The following is a 23,592-nucleotide window of genomic DNA, read 5'->3' on the forward strand; positions in this document are numbered from 1 at the left end:
AATCGCAATATTACTAACAAAGTTATAATAGGTCGCTTCTTTGCAAATTCAAGACTATGAATGTCAATATCACCCGAAAGTGGATACTCTTACATAATATATGCATATATTATATTGCTACGTACTAATGGGGAAAACGCACACTCAAATATCTTTATATAAGAAATACACAAAACCTTTCATACCTGAAGCGTCCAGCTTCTGGTTTCCAGACTTATTTATTTTTACTTCCAATTTAGCTCGCGTGTGGTTATATCGGTAGGTGCACGCAAACCCTTGGACCCACGCATCGGCAAATACACGTGAATTTTGATTTAATGAACCTTGAGGGATAGAAACGCTCAAAGGACTCCCCATAATCCCGAGCCTGGTTAGTACAGAGGCGTGCAAACACGTGCCGACGAAGCGTTTCGATGGAACTTCAGTATTTGCGGGCAGACCTTCACCGTCAATTTAGCCGATTTCTTTTAGGTTTTTGGATAGCTCTTCCCGCGAGATCATTTCCGGCCACTCGTGATGGTCGTCTGACCATCGAAAAGCGTATAGTTCATTACATAGTACGGGTACTAGCTCTTGCGTAACTAGTATTCACCTTAGATGTCCTCTTGGTGGCCGCTGCCTTCTCAGATCTTTGCCTTAGTTCCCTTGCCTGACATCTTCTCTCGCTTCTTAGAAGTTATCTTCCAGTTAAAAGTGTTACATAGGGGTTCCTCCACCTTATCCACCAGTTTGGGTGCGGTATTGTACCGTGTACCATTAAAAACAACACACTGGATGCCAGGGGCATCGTCCGTTTGTAAATATGATAGAAACATGCTCTTGTATTTAACATATCTTTATCAACGCTCCGCAGAAAAGGCAATCTTCTTGTAAACAAAATTGTATCAGCCCACCCAGTCTACCCTAATCGTCGGAGGGGTCTTAGAAGATCAGTTCTAAGTTCAGTATAGTCAACCAGTGTTCAAAAATATCCATGTCCTCGCTTCTAGATTCACAATAGAATGACTCTTCCTTCGTCCTTTTTGAACCATGCAAAGAGTTGTAAAGGAAGCAAGTAATAGGAAACCCAACAATTAAAATAATTGATGATCTAAAACAGTAATCTTCCTATAAATATGATAGTAACAACTACATTCATGAAATGATTACTACTTTGATTGAACTTAATTGCTTTTACCAAGCCTTTTTCTAAGAAAACTAAGGTTTTCAACCGAAAATTGAAGATAGCTGACGTACATATATACTACTATGTCTATATATATGTGGTAGTAGAAGTTATTATCAACGAAAACTTCAAAACCTAGTGTTTATCTCACACAAACACAGTTTTACTAACTTCTAGAATGTCTTTCCATTTTGCCCCTACTTCCAGTGACGGTTTTTGGATATAACTCTTGATTTAAACATTTCTTAGTTTCAAATGCAATTTATTCTTCTTCTGCAAGAGGTTCGGATTCTGATGAAATGAATTGTTTGCTAAATTTTCCTACACGTTTTTTTAATGAAATACATATTAATGACGACAATTCGTGGTGCCCCCCAAGTGTATATATATAAAAATTTTCACCGGCATCAAATATTGACCAGTATAAGCTAAACCGTTGGTGAATTGTGTTGATATTCTGCTAAATTGTTTGTTACAAAGTGTTTGCTGCTGAAGTTGAATTTCCTTTGGTGAATAGTGAAATCAGTATCAAAAAGGAAGAATCCGAGAGTACCAGATACGGACATATAGTGAAATTGGTAAAGAAATAAAATCTTTATTACTTTCAAACAAATACGTGGGAGTAGTTTATGGAAAATTCCTCTCGTCAAGGAAGGAGAAAATATATTTGAAAGGTTTTTCCGTTCAAGAAGCCAGATATCTTGAGTAATTACCATCAATTAAGGTCTAACGTCATACATTCAAAAATTTGAATAAATTTAGCTCAGTGTCCCAGATAACTTCAAATGGTTAAGTAACTCTCGTATTTGAGAATTAGATCAGTGGAAGAAGAAGGTGGCAATCAATACAATAAACTGAATGTTTCCATTCGCAAAGGCGCAGTATTTCCAAGTTAGTTAACATAAAAGGTGCAAAAGCTCACTCGGAATAGTGTTGTTAATTAGTTCACTTGTATCCTGTTCATAATTAACTCTTACCAACTCTGCATTGCTCTTAACAATCTTCCTCAGATGTAAATCAAAATATATAATAGCCGCGGATATGCTTTCCATAAGCAGCTTATCAATTAATCCTGAATATTAATATGGATTTGAATTTATGTGACTCTAAGTATTTTTATCTAACTGAGCATTTATTGTGACCGATTCATCATGCTTCTAAAGTGATGCAGAACTGATAATAGGTACTTACATTGCCCACTCAATCCGTTTGGCAGTGTGTTCCAAAAATTATATTATGCATTTGATAGTAAAGATATCCATTCATTTAATCTTTTAAATTAACTCCAAATTTTGTTCCCTTATTCAGTGGCCCAGCAACGTATCGCGTCTTTGACGCTCGGAGCCTCCAGGCCTTGAGACTGCGCCTCCACTAGCGCAGGTTGAATGACTAAACTCTAGAAATTTCATGACTGAAAATAGATTTATTTTCTTCACATTCGAGTTCAATTATCGCGTGTGTTCTAGTAACTTCCCATTGTTGCATTCTCCTTTAGCCTATACACACCTGATAAGTTCTTAGAAGCAATTAGTATTGCGCTTAGTGCTATCAAGACGGACAATGGTGAGATCATTTCCGCCGATCCCTATCAACAACAAAGAATTGATCTACCCTATAGGCCGACATTGGGCCTCAAGACCTTGTGGATTCGCCTCCACTAGCTTCGATTAGTATCTAAAGACCGTCTCATCACTTGTTTACCTAAAATGTTTTCAATGCCACAACGCTGGTGGTGTATATTACGCTAGTGATAGTCAAGATTACTTGCCTAGATTTATTCAAGTTGAAGAGGTTCAGTGGAGGTGGGTAGTAATTGAGACAACACCGCATAATTGAGTTCATTCTCGGTGAAAGTATACTTAGTGCGTGTGCTTTGAATGATATATCCATACGTGCTTTTTGTAGTATTTTAGAAGCTTTTTGATAAAGAAGTATTTATTGGTGGTATAAAGTTGATTAAGTTCCGGATTGGTTTTGATAATTGGTAACTACATATGTATCTAAATGTAATCTCGTGGTGTTCCTAGCAATTAATTATTTTAAACAATTAAGACTTGCCTTTTCTGCTCCCTAGTAATATTTATTAACCTTGAAAACACCGATATTTCGAGAACCACTTGTTTCCTTCATCAGTCTTAAACAAGTCTAACAATAAAAGAAAAGGCAATCCTTAATTATTTCAAATAACATATGATATGTATGTTATGTATAACTAACGTGAGCATTTATTGTTTTAGTCAAAACAGGATTTCATTTTTATTCATGACCACTAGGTAGGACGGATTCGGTATATTCAGTATTTTAGAAAACACTTAGGTTCTCAATGAAAACGAAACGCATTTTTTATTTTCATTTCATTCATCAAAAATGTTTATTACAAATGAAAAAATTACCAAAATAAATGGTCAGTTACTTTAATATTTGTCAGAGGGAGAAATTTATTTTAATACAGCTGGTGATGATTTTAGGTAGAAATAAAATTCTTGGTACATTTTCTTTAATATCTGAAAAACGTCCACAATTTGTATACCAAAGAAAAGACCCTTTCTACTGGTGCAATTGTCCCAGGCAAACGATTATATATTTCATTAAAATACAAAAGTTTTTTATGTTCGAGATTGTTGGTGCGAAATTATCTGAACACTCTCCACTCAATGACTTTCTGTCCAAAGAATTAGATGGTTCCATTCAATTACTTTTTGCAACATGATGAATTTAGAAATTAATAAAAATTCGTCAAATGCTTCTATATCTCCATTAAATCAATTTTTAATCACCACACCCAATACTTTTTGAACCTCTTCTTATGCAGGCACTTTTTAAACCTTATTAAAATCGGTTTACTGTCTGTCTATCCGTCACACGCATTTTTATCGGAAACGGTTGTAGCGATTCATACAAAATTTGACGGAAAGGTGGGAACTGTGAACAGTCACGTATACAGTGAGTTAGATAATTCTACATCGAATTTAAGGAGGGGGGTCCCCATACATCCCAAAGAGGGGTATACATTTTTATTCATCAAATATAGTCAAGTGGAGTATCAAATGAAAGGTCTCAGTTAGTACTTTCTGAAGCCGGTCTTAGTTTTGACAATGGCTGGAAAAGTGGGGAGTGCTGGGGATCGAAATAGATCATTTCTTTGAGGGACCCATTCTCAGAAACTACCCAACCACGATATCTGAAAAAAATCACGAGGCTGCCACTATATGGTACCTAGGCTCCGAAATATCGTCCACACCGATATATGTTCAAATTAAGTTAATAATAGTATATTACTATAATTTTCAGTAACTGACTGCAAAACGCCCAATAAAATATCTCTAATTCTTTAATAAAAAAACCAATCTTTTGTTTCAAAAATTCATGACTTGTTTCATAAAATTTTATAACTGTACTTTTCCCAAACTCTTCGTCAATACCAGTGCCATTGTTTTTCAATTTCACCATTAAACTTTGCACTGTAAATGGCAGAAACTAATTAGTATGTTTCTGAGCCAAAATTATCTTTCAGTTGATTAATTTCTTCTTCAGTTTCAATTACCGATAAAGTCTGATATTCAATTTTCAATACAGCTTGATGAAAACTTGCTAATTGAGGGTATAAGAAAAGGAGCCACAATTCTGATATGGAATCTCCAAAAACGTTTGTTAAAATTTTGGGACATTTTTGAAGGCTCAAGAAGTACTTCTTTAATGGTTAGGATATTTTTAGAATTCTTTCCATGGCAGGCATAAGCGCCAGCGACCTAGTTTTGCTACAGCCCAGCATTTTTTGATATTCTGTTTCATTTTCGACGGAAAACTCCTTTAGAGCTGTATATATCTAAATATATAATATATAAGCATTCGTAATCTACAGGTAGACCATCAGCAGCAGCTTTTATTGCTTTATGAATTATATGGGCTCCACATCCAATACCTATTGTTGATTTCCCCCCATTTTACTAATACATTATTAGTTCCTGACTTAGCTGCGCCTCCGAAATTGACGCTAACATTGCCGCGTTTCTAGGTAACAGACAGCGCCTTCGAGCGGCGGTTCGGGGTTAACAGTTCAGTTAACTCTTCTTTCGTCGAAGTTTTCCTCACTTAGAGGAGCTATATATGCGATGGATAGAGTTCAAGGGGGCCAATTTTTGATTCAATTAATGGTTGGAGATTACTGGGATAATTCTTCGGGTGAGGGTGACTTGTGTGTGGATGTCAAACTCCACCTTTCCATCCTTGTTCATTATTTTGACACCCAAGAAAGGAAGGCTGTGATTCATTTTCGTTTCATTGTGAAGTCTATTTTTTGTGGATATTTCTGAGGCTTGCCAAAACGGAGGTTGCGTTTTGTCTCTCGGCCGTAGCGAGGACACCATTCCGATTTCTCTATGCAAATACCTGCAATATGCCTGCTGATGAGTATATCGTCACTACGGGTGATCTTAATGATCGGGTGGGTGAAAAGGCAGACGGCTACAGGTGTCATGGCGTAAAACGATTTGGAGCACATAATGAGGATTGCTACCTTATACTTGTCAATACATGGTTTATCAAACGAAGCCAAATCGACTATACCCTCATAAGATGACGGTCAAAGAATAGTGAAATCAAGTTAAAAATTCGATCCAAAAAAGCGACCCAGAGAACCATCGTTAGTAGGCCAGATTCGTAAGAACAAACGTTTCTGCAATAAAATTCTCGACGATAAAATACTAGCCAATTCGCAAATTTACAACCGGAAAGCAAAGAAAGCCATCGTTTACAATAAACTGGACACTCGGAACGATGTAACAGAATTGTATCTACTTGTCAAAAGCCAAAACCAACTAACACTGTATATCGGACATTTCTACTGTGTTAATGACAAAAACAGTACTTTGCTTACCGATCGACGAATCGCGGCGGATAGATGGCGGGAATATTTTGAACAGGTTTCAACGGAAATTTAAGAAGCAATAAAACGAATCAAGTCATGGAAAGTAACACGACTTGATGACATCACATCTGAGCTCTGGAAAGCGAGTAGCTGGGACACAGCACTGTAGTTCAGTGCGTGCTTCAATCGAGTTATTGAGCACCATCTGACTGGCAAGAAAGCATCACAATTCCAATATGGAAAAGTAGTGCAGCAGAGTGTTCACATTACTGGAATCAAGTTGCTGTACATTAAGATTTTTGAACACATTCTTGACAGCTGTATTTGCGACATCATCCATCATCATCAACATCAACGACGACGCAACAACCGGTATCCGGTCTAGGCCTGCCTTAATAAGGAACTCCAGACACCCTGGTTTTGCGCCGAGGTCCATCAATCGTCCATATCACCATAAATCAAGTACGGTTTGTTAAGAACTACAGAACTACCAACACGATACACGTTAAGCAATTACTCATGGAGAAACACCATGAGAAGAATTGCCCTTTTTACATTGCATTTCCTGGATCTAGAGAAAGTGTTTGACCGTAGGAGGAACTGGTGCACTGGTTGAAATTCTACGACATCCGAAAAATAAAGTTTGAAGTATGACGTGCATATTAAAACCGCTTCGTGGCTCTGTCGGCAGTCATCAAGATAGCGCCCTCTCGCCATTCCTCTTTTTTACGGGGCATCTAAAGTCCTGCGCCCTGTAAACACTGTAAGTGTGAGTGTAAGTGATGTTTTCCAAGCGTCTCATAGTAAAGCTGATCTTGAGAAACTTGTTCAAAAGCAGAATGGTTCCCTCATGCAACACGGTCTTAGAGTGATTCTAAATAAAACAGAGTTTCTGACGACCGATCCTGATGAACTGAGCGATTTAAAAATCTCCGATCGATGTTACCAGCCAATGATTAACTGCGTTATGAAACTGTTTCACGCATTAGAGCAATTTCGATGAAGTGTCGGTCCACGAATACTGTTTTTTATAATCGGCGTATCAGCTACACTCTCAAATCCAAAATCTACCCCAATGTCGTTCGTCCTGTCGCTCTCTATGGTTCTCAGTGTTGGCGGACTATAGAGGGCAATAAACAGCACCTCGCGGTAATGGAACCGAAAGTGTTGTACTGGGCTAGTGCTCACATCCGAAGTGAGGATATCCACGATCGTGAAAAAATTGCGAAACAGACGTCTTCGATGATATAGACATGTAATTCGCGCTGATGAGAACTCACTTGCCAAGATTGGAAGTCGATATGAAACGACCAAAAGGCCGGCTCGAACAGCGATGGCTTGATACGCTGGAACCAGACTTTTGTTCAACCTCGCTTCTATACGGAACAACCAAGAGGAAGAGAATACTCAAAATTATATTGAAAGGGAAAATGGATGTCCATTGTGTAATCTTGCGGTATTTCTAGCTATTAAATTATTATATTTGAAATAATTAAGACTACTTTTGCTATTACAAAGCTTGTGGAACTGATCAAAGGAACAAGTGATTCCTAAAATGTCGGTATATGCAAATATATAAATAATACTAGCGGAAAAGCAAAGACCGTCTTCATTATTTCAAATGAAAATCGATGGTTCTGGTCGGCTAAGAAACCAATAAAATCACGGGTGAACTCTGTTGGCCGTCTGGGTCCATGAACCAAGAAAACTGGAGGCAATGCATTCAGGAAGCGAAGACTCGAAAAAGATTATAGTGGTTCGAAAATGAAAAACTCAGGAGTCGCATTTGCAAACGTCCTATCGCCTCTACTAAGCGAACTCTACATTAGCGAACTCAAGGAAAAAAAGAAAACTAAATGCTATTACTAACAAAAACCAAACCAAACCAAATCCCTACTGGAGAGCCTCAACAGCACTTTTCCCGATGAAAATTGAATTGAACATAGCGCTCCCTTCTAAATATAAAAGTATGAGGTTCAGGGTAGCTATCAAGCTTTATTAGAGAGTCGGAAGACTCTGAATTTTTCCATGAATTTCGTCTGGGTATTCTCACTCAGTTCTGCGCCCGCTGCCAATATTATTCCTATTCAGTCTATATTTGAGCAATGAGTGAGCAAGTGGTTCCTCCTTCTGTTGCGTAACGGGTTACCATAAAATCATTAACGCGAAAAGAAGTGAAACCTTTAGAAAACAAGTTTCTAGGCGCAATTAGGGCTGAACCACTCTCTAAAAAGTAGTAAAAGTAGCAAAATAATATTTCCGAAGGACGCGAAATAGTGGAAAATTCGTCTTCGAACTTCCACCACAGACGAAAATAGCTTTTGAAGGAAGACTGGCGCATTAACTTTGATGAAATTGTTTCTTCAGTGAGCCTAATTCCCGGGATTTTAGAAACCATAATCAAAGAGGAATTCAAAGATCTCGGCATGAAGGGTTTCTCGGTTTCTTCCTCTAGAGGTTTTAGAACCGTTATACTATAGGAGGAAAAGATTTTTTTCAATTGTACAGTCACTTATGATGAGACATGGATTCACACTACACGCCTGAATGAAAACAGGTGAACGAAGAATGATGGCTAAGACATGAGGCGGAATGTTAAAGATTCATCTCAATGTCCAGGACAGAGATAACTCATCTGAGGGTGTCTCATCTCTGTACTGGGAGCAGCGTGAATGAAGTGGCTACAAGGTGATACCATTTCTAAGAGGTTTGATATTGTCTTCTATTTGTAGTTAAGTCTAAAATTGATAGACCAGTAGCCTACTGCAAACTACAATTTTATTTTATTATTTATATATTATATATACTTCGGGAGCAACTTACTCCCTTCATCAGTACAAAGCTTTGTCTATCAATTTTACAAGGTGATAGTTGCTCTTTCATATAAACTGAAAAGCATGACAAAGCTAAACTAAATTTTATTTAGGAGTTTCTGACAGTCCGGAATCCACCATCCACTTGATGGCAAACCGGACCAGTCGATAGGTTAAATAATTTTTGCAACTTAGATACTTTCCTAGGACTGAAGATCCGTGGACCACAACCGTGGTTGTTGCTTCCCAATTGGCTCGGTCCGCCCCAGGAAGGACGCCAATATACCCACCCGCCATAGTTTAATAAGCGGAAAGATTGACATCTGAGATGCGAACCTAATGGGGCTTACTAAACATCTGGAAGATAAGAAAAAGTTCCCGTTCACTGCAGGACAACTTGGCTATGAAAATCTGTGGTAGTGTGGTCGTACACCCAAAGTTCCTCATATATCCTAGTCTTCATAGCTTCTTTTAAAATTATTTTTTTAGGAACCGCAATCGGCTTAACTTTCCTTTCAGATATTTAACTGTTTTAAGAAACCAAGTTTAATCTGTTTAAACTTCAATTTTACTATTTTCCTTGACCATCGTGTGATAGTACAATATGTACTGATGGAAACCCAAAGTGCCCATGTTCATTGAACTTGTCGAACAGCAGATATGAATAGAAAACCACCGTAGCTGATACCCCATAAGCATCTGATCTAAAGCTATTTTTTGCCTTTATTTATAGATAACTAACAAAGCAACAAACAACAACCCGCTTGCCTAACAACAATCTAATCTCTCTGCCAAGCATGCCTGCAACAAAAGAAAATTCGGTGCCAAACACCATCCTCGATGAAGATAAAAAAGGCCAGGAGCTTGCTGATAAGCTTGCGAGCTGTAGCTGGAATAAAGAACCTATAAATGAAAAAGATATGTAAGTATCTGATTGCCGGTGAATACATGTAAACAACAATGTTTTGGGGCTCCTACTATAACCCACCTTATCAAAAATTACTGCTAAAACCACGTGGGGTCTGGGGGCCTTGAAATAATGGATTTGAGTGTAATGATCGTTTGTTTATGGCATCTAATTTTGATTTATTACTGACCAAATTATGATTCATTTATTATTATAGGTTGGAACGTAAGAAAACATGCTCTGATATTTTACAAGCGATTGGACACACGCCTCTTGTTGAATTGAAGAGAATTCCGAAAGCAGAAGGAGTGAAATGCCGAATGCGTAAGTTGAGCCTTCTAGAAATCTTCTTAGAAGCAACCTGTAAAATGATTTAAATATTCAATAGAAATGCATTGCTGGAAAATCAAAGTCACTTGCAGCCAGCAAATTTCTTCCTTGTACAGTAGAATATCCAATATTCACCCCTTTTTCTTATAGTTGCAAAATGTGAATTTGAAAATCCCGGAGGATCCGTCAAAGATCGTATCGCGCTCCGTATGATTTTGGACGCCGAAGAGAAAGGTATTCTGAAGCCCGGTTACACCGTGATCGAGCCAACATCCGGAAATACAGGCATCGGTTTGGCACTCACCTGTGCAGTAAGAGGGTACAAGTGCATCATCGTTATGCCAGACAAAATGTCCAACGAAAGAGTTATCACCCTTCGCGCTCTTGGTGCTCAAGTAGTCCGCGCACCCTCCGAAATTCCGCCGTTTGATCCTGAAGGTTTTTTTGGCGTTGCCTTTAGCCTCCAAAAATCAACACCAAACTCAGTTATCCTAAACCAGTTCATGAACCCTGATAACCCATTGGCTCATTATGATACCACTGGACCTGAAATTTTATGGCAATGTGATAAAAAAATTGACATGTTCGTAGCTGGAACAGGTACTGGAGGCACCGTGACCGGAATAGGTCGAAGAATCAAAGAAATCGTTCCTGATTGTAAAATAATAGCAGCTGATCCTATTGGTTCGAAGTTAGCTCGACCTGAACGCTTAAACGAAACGGATGTGACCTTCTTTGAAATTGAAGGCATTGGATATATTTTTGTGCCTGAAGTTTTGGATCGGACCGTTGTTGATGAATGGATTAAAGTTGGAGACAAAGAATCATTTGTAATGGCTCGTCGACTGAATCTTGAAGAAGGTTTGTTATGCGGCGGCAGTAGTGGAACAGCAATGTGTGCGGCTATAAGGGCTGCCAAGAATTTACGTGAGGATCAAACCTGCGTGGTACTCCTTGCAGACGGCATTCGGAACTATATGACCAAGTTCGTAACAGACAATTGGATGGAAGCCCGCGATTACACCGAATCAGTTAACACACATGGCGCTTGGTGGTGGGATCATAAAGTAGCAGAGCTTAAACTGGAAGTCCCCAAAACATTCACGGCATCCACTACTTGCGAAGAAGCCCTGAATTTCATGAAGGCAAATGATTTAGAAGGAATTCCAATTTTAAAAGACGATAGGTAAGTATACCGTCAGCAAACATTCTTATTATATTCTCATAACATTTATTCGCTATTCAGAATTATTTTTGGCGCCGTGACATACTCAACTCTCACATCTCAAGTTGTTAACCAAAATATGCAACCATCCGATCCAGTGAAAAAAGCTGTTTACAAAACGTGCATAAAAGTCCAAAAAGATGCTACTCTTGGGAAAATAGGTCGTGTCCTCGAAACTGAACCTCTTGTCTTTGTTCTTTCACCGGAAAATAGTAAGTTCAACTATTATCACAAAATACTGATACCTAATTAACTACAATTTCACTTTTTGTACAATTTCAGAACTTGTTGGCGTAATTACTAACAAAATCCTCCTAAATTTCATTGTAAAAAATTCAGCACAAAATGAAAATAAAAGACGACATTGAAAATAGTCGTTGGTGTGTAGAAAGCTCCGATTAGTGTAGTATTTTTATATGAAATATGTTCGTGATTTTACTTAAATAAATTATACATATTTGAACCTGACTTTTTACCTTACTCCTGAACATTCCTATGAGATTTTCACGAATCACTATCGGCAATGATACTATCCTGATAAAAACTTAGCAATTTATATTTGTTGATTTTGTTCTTCTCCAAATCCACCCGTATATACTGCATGAACAGCGATAATTGCCATACTTTTTTGGATCATCATCTGATGCTCAAGGCAGGAAAGAAAATCAATCCCTTGCTCAGTGCAGCAATTATAGAGATACCACGTTGCCGAAAACCATCTATAAGATATTCTTTGCTATTTTACTAGGCCGTATAACCCCATACGCCCAGAACATAATCAGCCCATACCAAAGAAGCTTCATTCCAGAAAGATTTTCTCCTTGCGGCTAGTGATGGAAACGGCCATCAGTTGCACATTTTTTCTTCGCCTTTAAGGCCTCCATAGAGAGAATTCGGTAATTATTATTATTTCTTTTCCGAGTTATCACAATCTCATCAGATGTCGGATTTTACCTAATACTAGCACTAAGTGCCAAGCATTTAGGCTCGGACGATCCTACCTACTTAAAAACTAAAGGGGCGCTGGTGGTAGTGGCCGGCGGTAGATCAATGGGAGAACCCGTCGAGTATTCCCCGCAACATAGAGCACGTGGTGTACTTCTGCATGGTTTGAACCAGACTGTGCGAACGTTCCAGGACATCAAGGGAAGCCGTGAGAGATTTAAGTGCAATACCTGTAGCTGACAATAGTATGGGAACTACAACCACCCGCTCGAGACGCCAAATTTCTTTGATTTCTCAAGCCAGTGGCTCACAGTTCATCTTCTTCTCCACGTATTTCCGTTCGATGTTGCTATTTTGGGGGATAGCAACATCAATAATATACGCGGAGCGGCCCGTCTTGTCAACTAACAGTACGTGAGGCTTGTTATGTAGAGTATGGCGATCAATCAGAACTTGCCGGTCCCAATAGATGATGCAAGCAAAACTATCAAGTACTGCTTGCGGCTCATATCGGTAAACCGGACATGTTCCCGTGATCAGCCCATGCTTGTATGCTAGGTTTTGATGGATAACCTTGCAGCCAGAAATGAGATGGTCCAACATCTCTAACGCCAAACCACACATTCTACACAGGGCGTTCTCCACCCGGTCTTTCATGATGAGTTTTTTATAAGCTCGGGTGCCAACCACGCCATCCTGAATGACACCTGAACCCTTCCGTCTCACCAAAGAGCTCCCCAGCACACAGCGATCTGTTTGACAAATGCAAATCGACAAATGGCTGCTAAAGACAAATCACGAGTTTACCGTGCATTGCCTTCGACTTCCATTCATCGACATATGGTGGCAACGTCAATACTAAAAACCAAAAAACAACATCATCTAATAGCACAAATGAAATGTTTTTTTAAGAAGGAGGAAATCTTCGTGTGGAATTTATACCCCCTAAATCCATGCTCTACTGTCCCCTGAAACTGCTATAAATAATTTCACAAAATTTCATCCGCCTAGCTGGATCTGCTTTCTCCTTGGCGCAAGCCTTCTTGGTCTCCTCAGCCTCTCTCAGATTAAATTGGATAGATCCCATTATGGAGTTAATCATATTCCGATCATCACAGCGTGCATGCATTTTCCGCATCAGATGTCCTGTGAGAAACAGGGTAAGGATCTTTTTTCTCTCCAACTATCCTTTTAGATTTTCTATTTTTTGTTTTTATTTTTCGTAAACGAGGTTGCGTATGCCGGACTCCCACCAACTTATACCTCCCATGTTTTGTCCACACTTTCTACAAGGAATCACTTGTCTGGTATTGATTCAAGAGTTTGTTCAGTCGTTGCCTGCTGTTTGCACTAGTTGCTGCTGCTTGATGCGCTGTAGTTTGCGTTAATTTCCTGTATTCTACCTCTGATTTCTTAGCTAATAATGCATCCGTTCCCCATATTTTCCACTGCAACTACCGTGATCCACGTTATATCTGATCCCACCATGTAGCTGATTGCATTTCCTACCATTAAGCAGGGCCCTAGCTTAGTCTCAAATTTTCTTCCTAAGCTTTCAAATTTTGGGTAGATTAAGAAAACGTATTTCGCAACATCGCAGTAGGACAAAAAGGTGATTTCTCCAAACTTCACTTTGGAATTGCGTTAAACCATGACTTCGCTTTGTCCACATACTTATGTAACATATGGTATAACCCCGTGCGTCTGTTGACCATTCTTTGCCTGGTTCCATATATATAGTTGCCATTTATCCCTTGGTGGGTTATGACACTTAACCACACCTACGCGCCATCGCGCTCAGTTCGCTGAAGTGCACTTCAGCTCTCCCCAGGACCTTCTGAGATTACCGCAAATTTCCTCTACCACTCTGCACCCAGTGCTCTTGAGGCCACCCACTCAAACGCCATCTTAGGAGAGTGGTATAACCCACTGCACGGCATAACCCGCAGTGCGATTGTCTGTCACCCGATCACATCGCCCATGGGTGATAGGTCCGTGCGTCGACCAGGCTCTACGTTCGTAACAGCCAACGTACTCTGACGATGCGACGCAGCCAAGTGTTTATGAAGGCTTAGAGCTTTCGAGTGCCAGTGAGAGTCACTTTCCATGTACTACTCTCATATAGCAACACAGCAAGAACACTAGCACAAAATACTCTCAGCTTGATCTTGATGTTGAGATAGTTGGATTTCCACATGTTAGACAAAGCAGTTAGAGCGGATCTTGCGTTCTTAGCGGGTCGGCAACATCCAGTTCGGTGCATACAAATATATATATTCATATGTACACATCGATGCCTTCGATGCTCTGCCCCACAGTTAGATACTAGACAGCTACCTCACTCCCCCTTGCCCCTCAAGGGGGGAAATCAGTGCGAGTACACACGATTTCAAATTGTTTTGCCCTTGAGCATGAGCGAGATGTACCGAAAACCCGATCAGCTGTGTTTGGCATACCGCCCGGACTTGCCAATGTATTGGTGAGGTGGTGGCAAGTTTTTGTTTATGGATAAGTGAATACGTGAAACAACTTTTTGCTATATGGGTGAGCACGCCGTAGTACCAGAATAGCAAAAGCTCACCGATCTCTCTCTTACCAATACGATTTGACGAAGATTATGCCTTTTCCTTGTTTAGCGTCTCTGATGTGTACAGATAAGCTTCTGCAAGCACATTTGCAAGTGGGGTCATTTTTGTAAAGGTACTGCCTATAGTAGATCTACTGTGCTCTGCCCATTAATGCAGGTAGGGAGAGTACGATGACTCGTCAGACTGAGAACCTTGGTTTTGTTGGTATTTACTTTCATTCCAACTACACCTGCCTCCCTCGACAGTGTAGTCGAGGTGTTTATGGAAAAAAATCATAGTCCATTGAACTCTAGAAACGGCAGCATGAAGAACGTCACTGATAACAAGAAGAAATATAAAGAAATATAAGAAATAAAATACCTTTTGCGCCATCTTATGTCGCTCTAATAATAGCTATTAGTTTTTCCGGAATGCCCCTCCTGCGTAAAGCACGCTAGATTAACTTCGTATTCCCACTATCGAAAACTTTCCTGAAATCTATGTAGAGTAGATGAAGCGAAGATCTAAAGTTCCAAAATGATCCGTATTATGTTGAGGATGTCGATCTTTGATGCATTCCTGGATTATTTTAGATGTTGCCTTCGCGACAGCAGGGAGAACACAGATACCCCTCCATTTGTCACGTTCAAAACTGGTGCCCTTTCTTGGAATTTTAACGATCATCCCTTTCTTCCACTCTCTCGCCTATCAGGCCGTGGCAAATCTCCGTAACACCGATAGCCACACCCGAAAAGGGAAAAGTTGGGAGGTGAAGCAGTGGAACCAAGGTCAACATTGGCTTACCGCGAAAACCACAACCAACAAAGGTCCTCATTCAAAAAGCAGGGACGAGCAAAAGTTCGTCTGAGGTCACCATATCAGACGTCAGGAAGTAGACAGGTCTCAGTGACGCAGGTGCCAAATGGTATTTGCGCTATCTAAAGGACGACCTGAAACCAGAGGAGGCCCTTAAAAAGGCTAAGGATAGATATAGATAGATAGATAGCCTTCAGCATCAGAGCCAAAAAAACGAGGAGTAGCGGGGGAAATGCTTCTAAGAAACCTAAACCAAAGCCCAAGAAAGGGGAACCTCGGGGCGATCAAGGGTGAAGGCAGGAGCCAAGAGATCCGGGGTTAGCTATGCTAATGCGGTGAAGAGCATTAGCAACTGTCCATACTGCCGAAGGTATCTCCAGAGCAAATACTCACTCATGAGGAGCAGCAAATAATTGAGGACCTCATCGTCAAAAAGATGTTTGAAGGATGGAATAAGAAACTCGTATTCAGCGGCATACGCTTTCGACCAGGTTTTATACTAGTAGACTTCGCGACGGTGGACACGGCGAACTGGACTATAGTCCCTAAACTGCCCGGAAAGAGCGGAACTGTCGACATGTGCTGGGGATGATATACCAAGGGCGCAGATGGTGACGGTCCACCTTCCCAAAGCCGCAGCGATTGTGAGCTTCTACGTCTTCTCAACACGCAAAACATAGATAGGACGGAGCAGGGAAGTAGGCTTACTACCCACATAAGAGAAGAAGTTGGACGTCCTTGACCCAAGCCTTCTTCTGAAGTCGGACAGCAAAACACAAGGAAATGCCATATCAGAAGAGGAGGGTAATGCTCCAACATCATTATAGCCCAGGTAAATGCCATATCAGAAGAGGAGGGTAATGCTCCGACATTATTGCAGAATTATAGCCCAGGTAAATCCCCAAGTTCCAATAATAACATTAGAATAGTGCTGGCTCAGAAACCCTGGGTGCATCAGGGGCAGATTCGCGAGCTGGAGACCTCGTGGTTGTCCAAGTCTCATTAGAAGCCAGGGGAAGAACTCGAGAGTCAGTTGTGGCATCAGTATAATTCCCAGAAGACGACACCCGGATCCCACCGAAATTAATTGTTAGACTGGCGAAGTTCTGCGCTAACACTTCTTTCCGTTACGATACCAATGCCCCCCAATGAAATCTGAGGAAGCAGTGGCATTAATCAAAGAGGTGAGTACTTTCTGGAATTCATCCTCAGTAATAAGTTAGAAATACATAATGTAGGGAAGACACCATCATTCGTGATCAGCACCAGACATTAATCTAGGGAACACAATGATGAGCGGCTTTGTCAAGAATTTGAGGGTGTTGGATGAGGTTTCTATATTGGATCACAGAATAGTCACATTCGACATTGAGGGCAACTCAGAAGTAAATAGAATAATAAGGAATCCCAGAAGAACAGACTGGGACTCCTACATAAGACACCTGGGTGACAACGTGACTCATTTACAGGTGAGCGGTGACGTCACAACGGTGATAGAAAGCCTCAACAAAGTTGTCATTGACGCATATGAGGCCAGAAACAAACCAGGAACTGGCAGAGGTACAAAAGGTCACTCACGGCGTACAGCAATGCGATCAAGGAAGTAAAACGAAACAGCTTCAGAGAATTCTGCGAAGGAATAGAACAAACCCCAGAAGTTACCAGGCTATATAAAGCTACAGCCAAAAGCAAGACAATATCTTCTGTCTGTCTGACAAAAGAAGATGGGACATTTAGCGAGAATGAGAAAGATAGAATACATCTGCTTCTCATAACTCATTTCCCGGGGTTCTACTCCAAGGCGGAAGTCAATAACATTCTGCCAGGTATCCCAACAACGAACAGAAGGGTAAAAATGGTGAATTGGAAACTAGTGAAAGAGATATATTCGGAAGGTAGAGTAAAATGGGATTGTGAACCTTTAAACCTCTGAAATCACCCAGAGTAGATGGCATTTTCCCAGCACTACTCCAGAGAGGCCTAGAAATCATCTTAGGATCTCTCCCATGAGTGGTAAGGGGCAGCATAGCCTTGGGATATATACCAAGGACATGGAGACGGGCAAGAGTGATCTTTATTCCGAAAGCGGGTAAGAGGGGTCTTTCAACCCTAAATCTTTCAGCCCAATCTCCCTGACATCGTTCGTACTTAGGACGGTGGAGAAGGTCATAGTCAAATATTTTAGAACTAACGTTCTAATGTGCAATCCCCTGCATCCATGTTAGCACGCTTACCGGCCAAGACGGTCAATCGAGACTACTCGGTATCAGCTGAAGGATGTATTACGGGATGCCATAGGAACGAAGGAAATAGCACGAGATACCCCAATTCGCAAGATAATGGGAAACACCTTGGCCTTCTGCATGGGCAGAATACAGTACAGTACCAAGAGGTACAAATTCTATTGTCATGAAAACTACTCAAGGTTGTCCACAAGGTGGGGTATTATCACCATTAATGTGGAGCATAGCAGTTTATAAACTCCTAAGAGAGCTAACATACAGTGGAATACAGGTCCAGGGTTACGCTGATAATATTGTTTTGATCTATAGGTGAAAATACGGGGATACCCTATATGACAGAATTCAAACCGGACTATGAATCGCTAATAACTGGTGCAGAAAGGCGGGGCTGCGCATAAATCCAGCCAAGGCCAATATATTACCATTCACTAGGACGCGTAAGCTTGATCACCTGAGAGCCATGGAGGGCATGGAGGCGAAACGAGTAACAGAGTTCAACTATTTGGGAATCACACTTGACCAAAAATTACTCTGGAAAACACATGTTGAAAACATATAGTGGAAAGCCACAAGGGCTCTGATGACTTGCTGGCCCATAGCAGAGAAAAAATGGAGATGCAAGTCGAAAATGCTGCACTGGAAGTACACTGCAATAGTAAGGCCTCCAAAGATTGGCCTGCGCCTGTGAGGCAATGAGAAGCTGTCCAACGGCACCCTTGACGTCCTTTTGGGATTGACTCCTCATCAACTGCACGTACAAATGCAGGCAAGGAGGGTGATATTCAGAATGTCCGAGAGTGTCAGTGATGCGGGGAACTGCCTAAATCGAAGGAAAACTGATATTATTTCTAGGCAGCATCTCGAATTACTGATATCAAGGGGTAACATGACAACGAGGTTCCACTTCGATAAAAAGTTTGAAACACGTTGGAGCAACAAGGCCAACTGGGAGAGCGTAGAATTGGCATACGCTATAAACAAACAGCGGATTACCTGGTACACTCACGGATCCGTTAGGACAGAGGAAGCAGACGCTGGGGGTCATTGGTCCAAGGACCACTTTGCACCAATGGGTAGCCATTCCAACATATTTCAGGCGGAAATATTCTGCATAGACAGATGTGTCTCCTTCAACCTCGGAAGGAACTATAGGGGGCGGAACATTGCTATTTTAACCGACAGCCAAGTGGCCATTAAGGCACTTAGGTCCTACCAGGTAAATTGAAAACTGGTATGGGGATGCACTAACAGACTGAACGCGTTCGGCTCGCTCAATAAGGTCTGGATACTCTGGGTTCCAGGCCACATTGGTTTAGAAGGCAATGAAGCAATGGGCGAGGTGGGCAGGAAAGGAGCAGCGACGCCGCTATACCGGTCAGAGCCATTCTGTGGAGTTGGAAATGGGTTCATGACTACGACATTGAAAAATGAAGAGGAACGGCTGAGATAACTTTACTGGTCAAAGTTACTAGGAATGGAACAGTCCAGGGTGCTCACCGGAGGATACAAACCCAAGTGCTCGAAAGATTGTTTAACCAAGAAGAGCCTCCGGATCATACTGGGAATACTCACTGGTTACTACAGACTAAACTATCACCTGGGGAAGCTAGAGATATCTACAGACACTGTCTGCAGATTCTATGAGGAGAGTGATGAAACCTCCTCACATGTTCTAGGACAATGTCCGGTACTTGTGTACACTAGGTTCAGGCACCTGAGAGAATACTTAATACAAGATGCCAAGTTGAAACACTTAGAAGTTGGGAACATAATAAAGTTTCTGCCAGTTATAGGTTTAAACGACATACTATAGTTTATAGTTCTTTTAGGACGCAGTGTGGCATCTTTTGAATATTATTATTATGTATATAGAAAGTAAGTGACCCGCAAATGTAAATGAGCTTGATACAAATCAATCAATCAGCTCAATGAGGTTATCCGAGAAAACTATATTGATGTGGCACAAAGAACCGTATCAAAATTATGTCAAAACTGATAGCAAATCTATGGAAAAACAGGACATTGAAAAAACGATGGCATTCTATAAGGCATCCACTTGTATGGGTGATGTACTCCTAGTGCAGAAATGCCATGGTACGAGGAAATATTGGATAATTTGATTTTGCAGCCTTGAAATAATTGCTAGCGCTTTCAATCCGAATACCACTGAGATAGGCGACTGACACAGACACGAGGGAGTAAAACTTACTCGAAACCTTTGCAGAAGCGGACGGCTGACAATCCCTGCTAGTCCAAACTCGAGTGTTGATGATATGGCAACGGTTTTTTTAGAATCGAGACAGTATCTGTCTCTCCGTATGTCGTCTGTCTGGTGCTCAGAGGTGGCGGCGAGGAAGATGGGGCGGCAACCCTATCGGCCAAACCAAAACCAAGTGGTCGAGGAGAACCTCCATAGTGGTGGCACCAGGAGACGCTGGTTTGCCGGCCGTGATTCAGTAGGCGAATGCTCCAAAGATCTAATCAGGGCGATCAGACCCGAGTCTGCACGGGGACTCATCTGAAGTGGCAAATTGGTCACGAAACCTTACCAGGGGTATACTGGTACCATAGGAACCGGGAAAGCCCCTGGACTCACATACTTCGGGTGAACTCCTGTTGTATGTGAGGACAGATCGGTTATTTGCGGTTGGCCCCCCTAGTGGGAGTTTCATGGTGGTTGTGGTTGTGCTCAAGGGAGAAGAGACCTTCGGGCCTCGACGTGGTGTTGCGTATCAACACGGGTGCCGTACTCCATAGTTCGGTAGAGATTTAGGTAATTCTTGCATCCACTAGTATGAATGCTAAGCCATGCACTTGGTACAGACTGGTACCGTTGTTGCTTGTCTCAGCGGGGCTCTGATTGTGGTCACAAAATCAATCCGTGTCTGAAGTGGACCGTAGGATTAAGTCTCACGACAGGTGCCTACGTAAAACACTATGGGCTTCACTGTCTGTCTGTCTGTCACACCTGATTTATTCCGAAATGGCTAGACCGATTGTCATGAAAAATTGGTGAGAGTATGTAATCTGGTGTTCCCTTTACATGTAGTAAGTGGCGCCATTTTGTGTTAAGTTTAAGGGGGGCTCCCCATACATGTGAATGGAGGGTGCAAATTTTTTTTCGCAGAATGTAGCCATGTGGGTATCAAATGAAAGGTCTCAATTAGTACTTTTCGAAACTGGTTCAATATTTGATATTGAGTGAAACATAAGGGAGTGAGAGCTCAAAATATCACCCCCAAAAAGGGTAACAGGTCTCGTTCTCAGAACCTATCCAACCGAAAAATCCGAAAAAAATCACAGTGGTACATCTCTACGAAATCTAGGCCTCAAAATATATCCGGTTCCGATATCTGCACAAATAAAGTTAATAATAGCATATTTCCACATTTTAGAAATTTACCCGGCACCCCTCTTATGTTCATCCCGGAAGTACAAAATTTGGCATGCATGTAATTTGGTCAAGTTTGAAGAAAATCCAACTGTTATTAACAAAGTTATAGGGGGTGTGTGTGAATTTCGTGCATTCTACAACCTGCAATACCACAATGAAATGAGTTCGTATGAATCCCCATTCATACGTATGAATCCCCATTCATACGAGGGGTTGCGACCCCTCGCAAAGAATTATTTTGTTTTAGTTTTTTAGTCACTTGTATATGAATATCAAATACTCCAAATAGAGATGTGTGTATGTAGGTATATAGTATATACGTGCTAATGAACTTTGCGGGTAGTGCCTAATTCAGATAGATATAAGAAGTAAATCGGAAATATGGATACGATCAATTTATATACGTGCATATATGTGTACAGTATTCGGAAATAGGCAGTTTGTTTGTTTAGGGTGAGTGTAATATCTATGGCTGTAATATGTATGTATGTCTTTTTTTTTTTTTTTTGTGCGTACACGGAGGTGGAAAATCTTAGAAAGACACGTCCGCCGCAGCTCCGCCGCCCGAACGCCGGAACTACAGCGGGCGCGTGTGGGATTCACACCCACTAAAAACCACCCCCGGTCTCTTCAGCCCCAGCCCCGCGGGACCACCATTAAGGTATTACTTCGCGGGGTAGGTTTGCTCTTAGGCACTCATCCTTCTCCTATTTGCAGCTTTCCTCCTTCTTTGTTCCTTCAGCAACTCCTCCTGCATTTGGATGATTGCGGAGCCAACCGCAAGCCACTTCTCCTCGGACTCCAGCATGTCAGTAACCAAGCTCTCCGGGGTCCCGCTCCTGCCCAGCACCTGGTTTATGCTCCTTCCCTCCATCGCAAATCGTGGGCAGTGAAACATCACATGCTCTGGATCCTCCGGTATGCCATCGCATCTGGGACAGTTCGGAGAATCATCCAACCCAAAGCGGTGCAGATACTGCCTGTAGTAACTACCGCGTCCCGTGAGGAACTGGGTAATGTGGTAGTTGGTCTCCCCATGTTTTCGCTCAAGCCACACCCTAATGTTGGAAATGAGCCTGTGCGTCCACCGACCTTTCGTAGACTCGTCCCATCTGCGTTGCCAGAGATCAAGCGACTCTGACCTTGCCGCATTTCTACGCTGTGCATGCCCCTCCATACGTCTTGCATTGTACAGGACACTCATTTCTTTGGCCAGAATGTCAACCGGGATCATGCCTGCCACCACCAATACTGCCTCATCTGATGTGGTTCTAAAAGCACTGGAAACCCTCAAAGCGATCCGCCGGTAAACCGAGTTCACCTGCTTCCGTCTCTGAGAGTTTGCAAGCGCCTCTGCCCACGCAGGCGACGAGTAGAGCAGGATGGAGCGCACCACTCCGGCTAGCACCAACCTCCGGCAAAGTTTCGGTCCACCAATATTTGGCAACATTTGTGCAAGTGCCGTGGTGGCACTGGCTGCCTTTTGGCATGCATACTCTAGGTGTTCCCTAAAACTCAATTTGTGGTCAATTACTACCCCCAGGTATTTAATAGTCGGCTTTGATACGACCGTATGTCCACCGACCTCCACTTTCACAGTGTTATTTTTTCTGCGGCTCGTTATTAAGGCCGCTTCCGTTTTCGCGTCCGCCAAGGTCAGCCCGGCCTTTTCTAGCCAGGACTTTACCACTCTCACTGTTTCCGTTGCGTAAACCTCCACATCTTCTGGGTGTTTTGCTGCAACAACCAAAGCTAGGTCATCAGCAAAGCCGACAATCGTAGTCCCCTCTGGGACGGGAAGAGCAAGCACCCCATTATACATGATATTCCACAACAGGGGATCAAGTACCGATCTCTGAGGTACCCCGGCTGTGACAATGTAATGTATGTATGTCTTGTAGTTTGGAAAAATATGAAGGAATATGTTGGATTTGTAGCTATATACGGATATAAAAATGTGCTTTGAAATTTCTTACATAAGATTAACACAAAACCTTTATACCCGAAGCGCGAGCTTCCGGTATTCCCACTTATTTTAAATTTGTGCCACCACCATGAGAATATATAATGGTCAATATATTCATTTAATTTTGTCGTAGTTGTTTCGTTCTTTCCATTTCCTAGCAACTTTCTGATCATTTCTTGGCAATAATCATATTGCTTAACGAATCCATATGTATAAAATGTGTGTATAATGTCTGTTAATTGTTCGTCGGCATTTTGCTTTTTATCGATATAATCTTTATTTTATCTTCATTTGCTTCTTTAATTGCATTTGATATTGCAGGAAAACGTTGTTGATCAATATTTAAAATGAATC

General features: G+C 41.5%; 1 protein-coding gene across 3 annotated transcripts; it reads left to right on the forward strand.

Moving 5' to 3' along the window:
- Nucleotides 1-1,447: 1,447 nt before the first annotated feature.
- Nucleotides 1,448-11,770, forward strand: LOC119656727 (cystathionine beta-synthase-like protein). Of its 3 annotated transcripts, none has more exons than XM_038063255.1 (6): nt 1,448-1,743; nt 9,579-9,767; nt 9,970-10,076; nt 10,233-11,268; nt 11,329-11,519; nt 11,590-11,770. In XM_038063255.1, exons 2-6 carry the CDS (start codon nt 9,643-9,645, stop codon nt 11,673-11,675), a joined length of 1,545 nt encoding a protein of 514 aa, XP_037919183.1. In that variant the 5' UTR covers nt 1,448-1,743; nt 9,579-9,642; the 3' UTR covers nt 11,676-11,770. The 3 variants fall into 3 exon arrangements, with proteins under 3 accessions (XP_037919183.1, XP_037919186.1, XP_037919185.1); XM_038063258.1 differs by lacking the exon at nt 1,448-1,743 and adding an exon at nt 1,835-1,870; XM_038063257.1 differs by lacking the exon at nt 1,448-1,743 and adding an exon at nt 2,974-3,149.
- Nucleotides 11,771-23,592: the final 11,822 nt, after the last annotated feature.

This window comes from Hermetia illucens, chromosome 5, assembly GCF_905115235.1.
Source record: "Hermetia illucens chromosome 5, iHerIll2.2.curated.20191125, whole genome shotgun sequence".
In the NCBI taxonomy this organism is placed as follows: domain Eukaryota; kingdom Metazoa; phylum Arthropoda; class Insecta; order Diptera; family Stratiomyidae; genus Hermetia; species Hermetia illucens.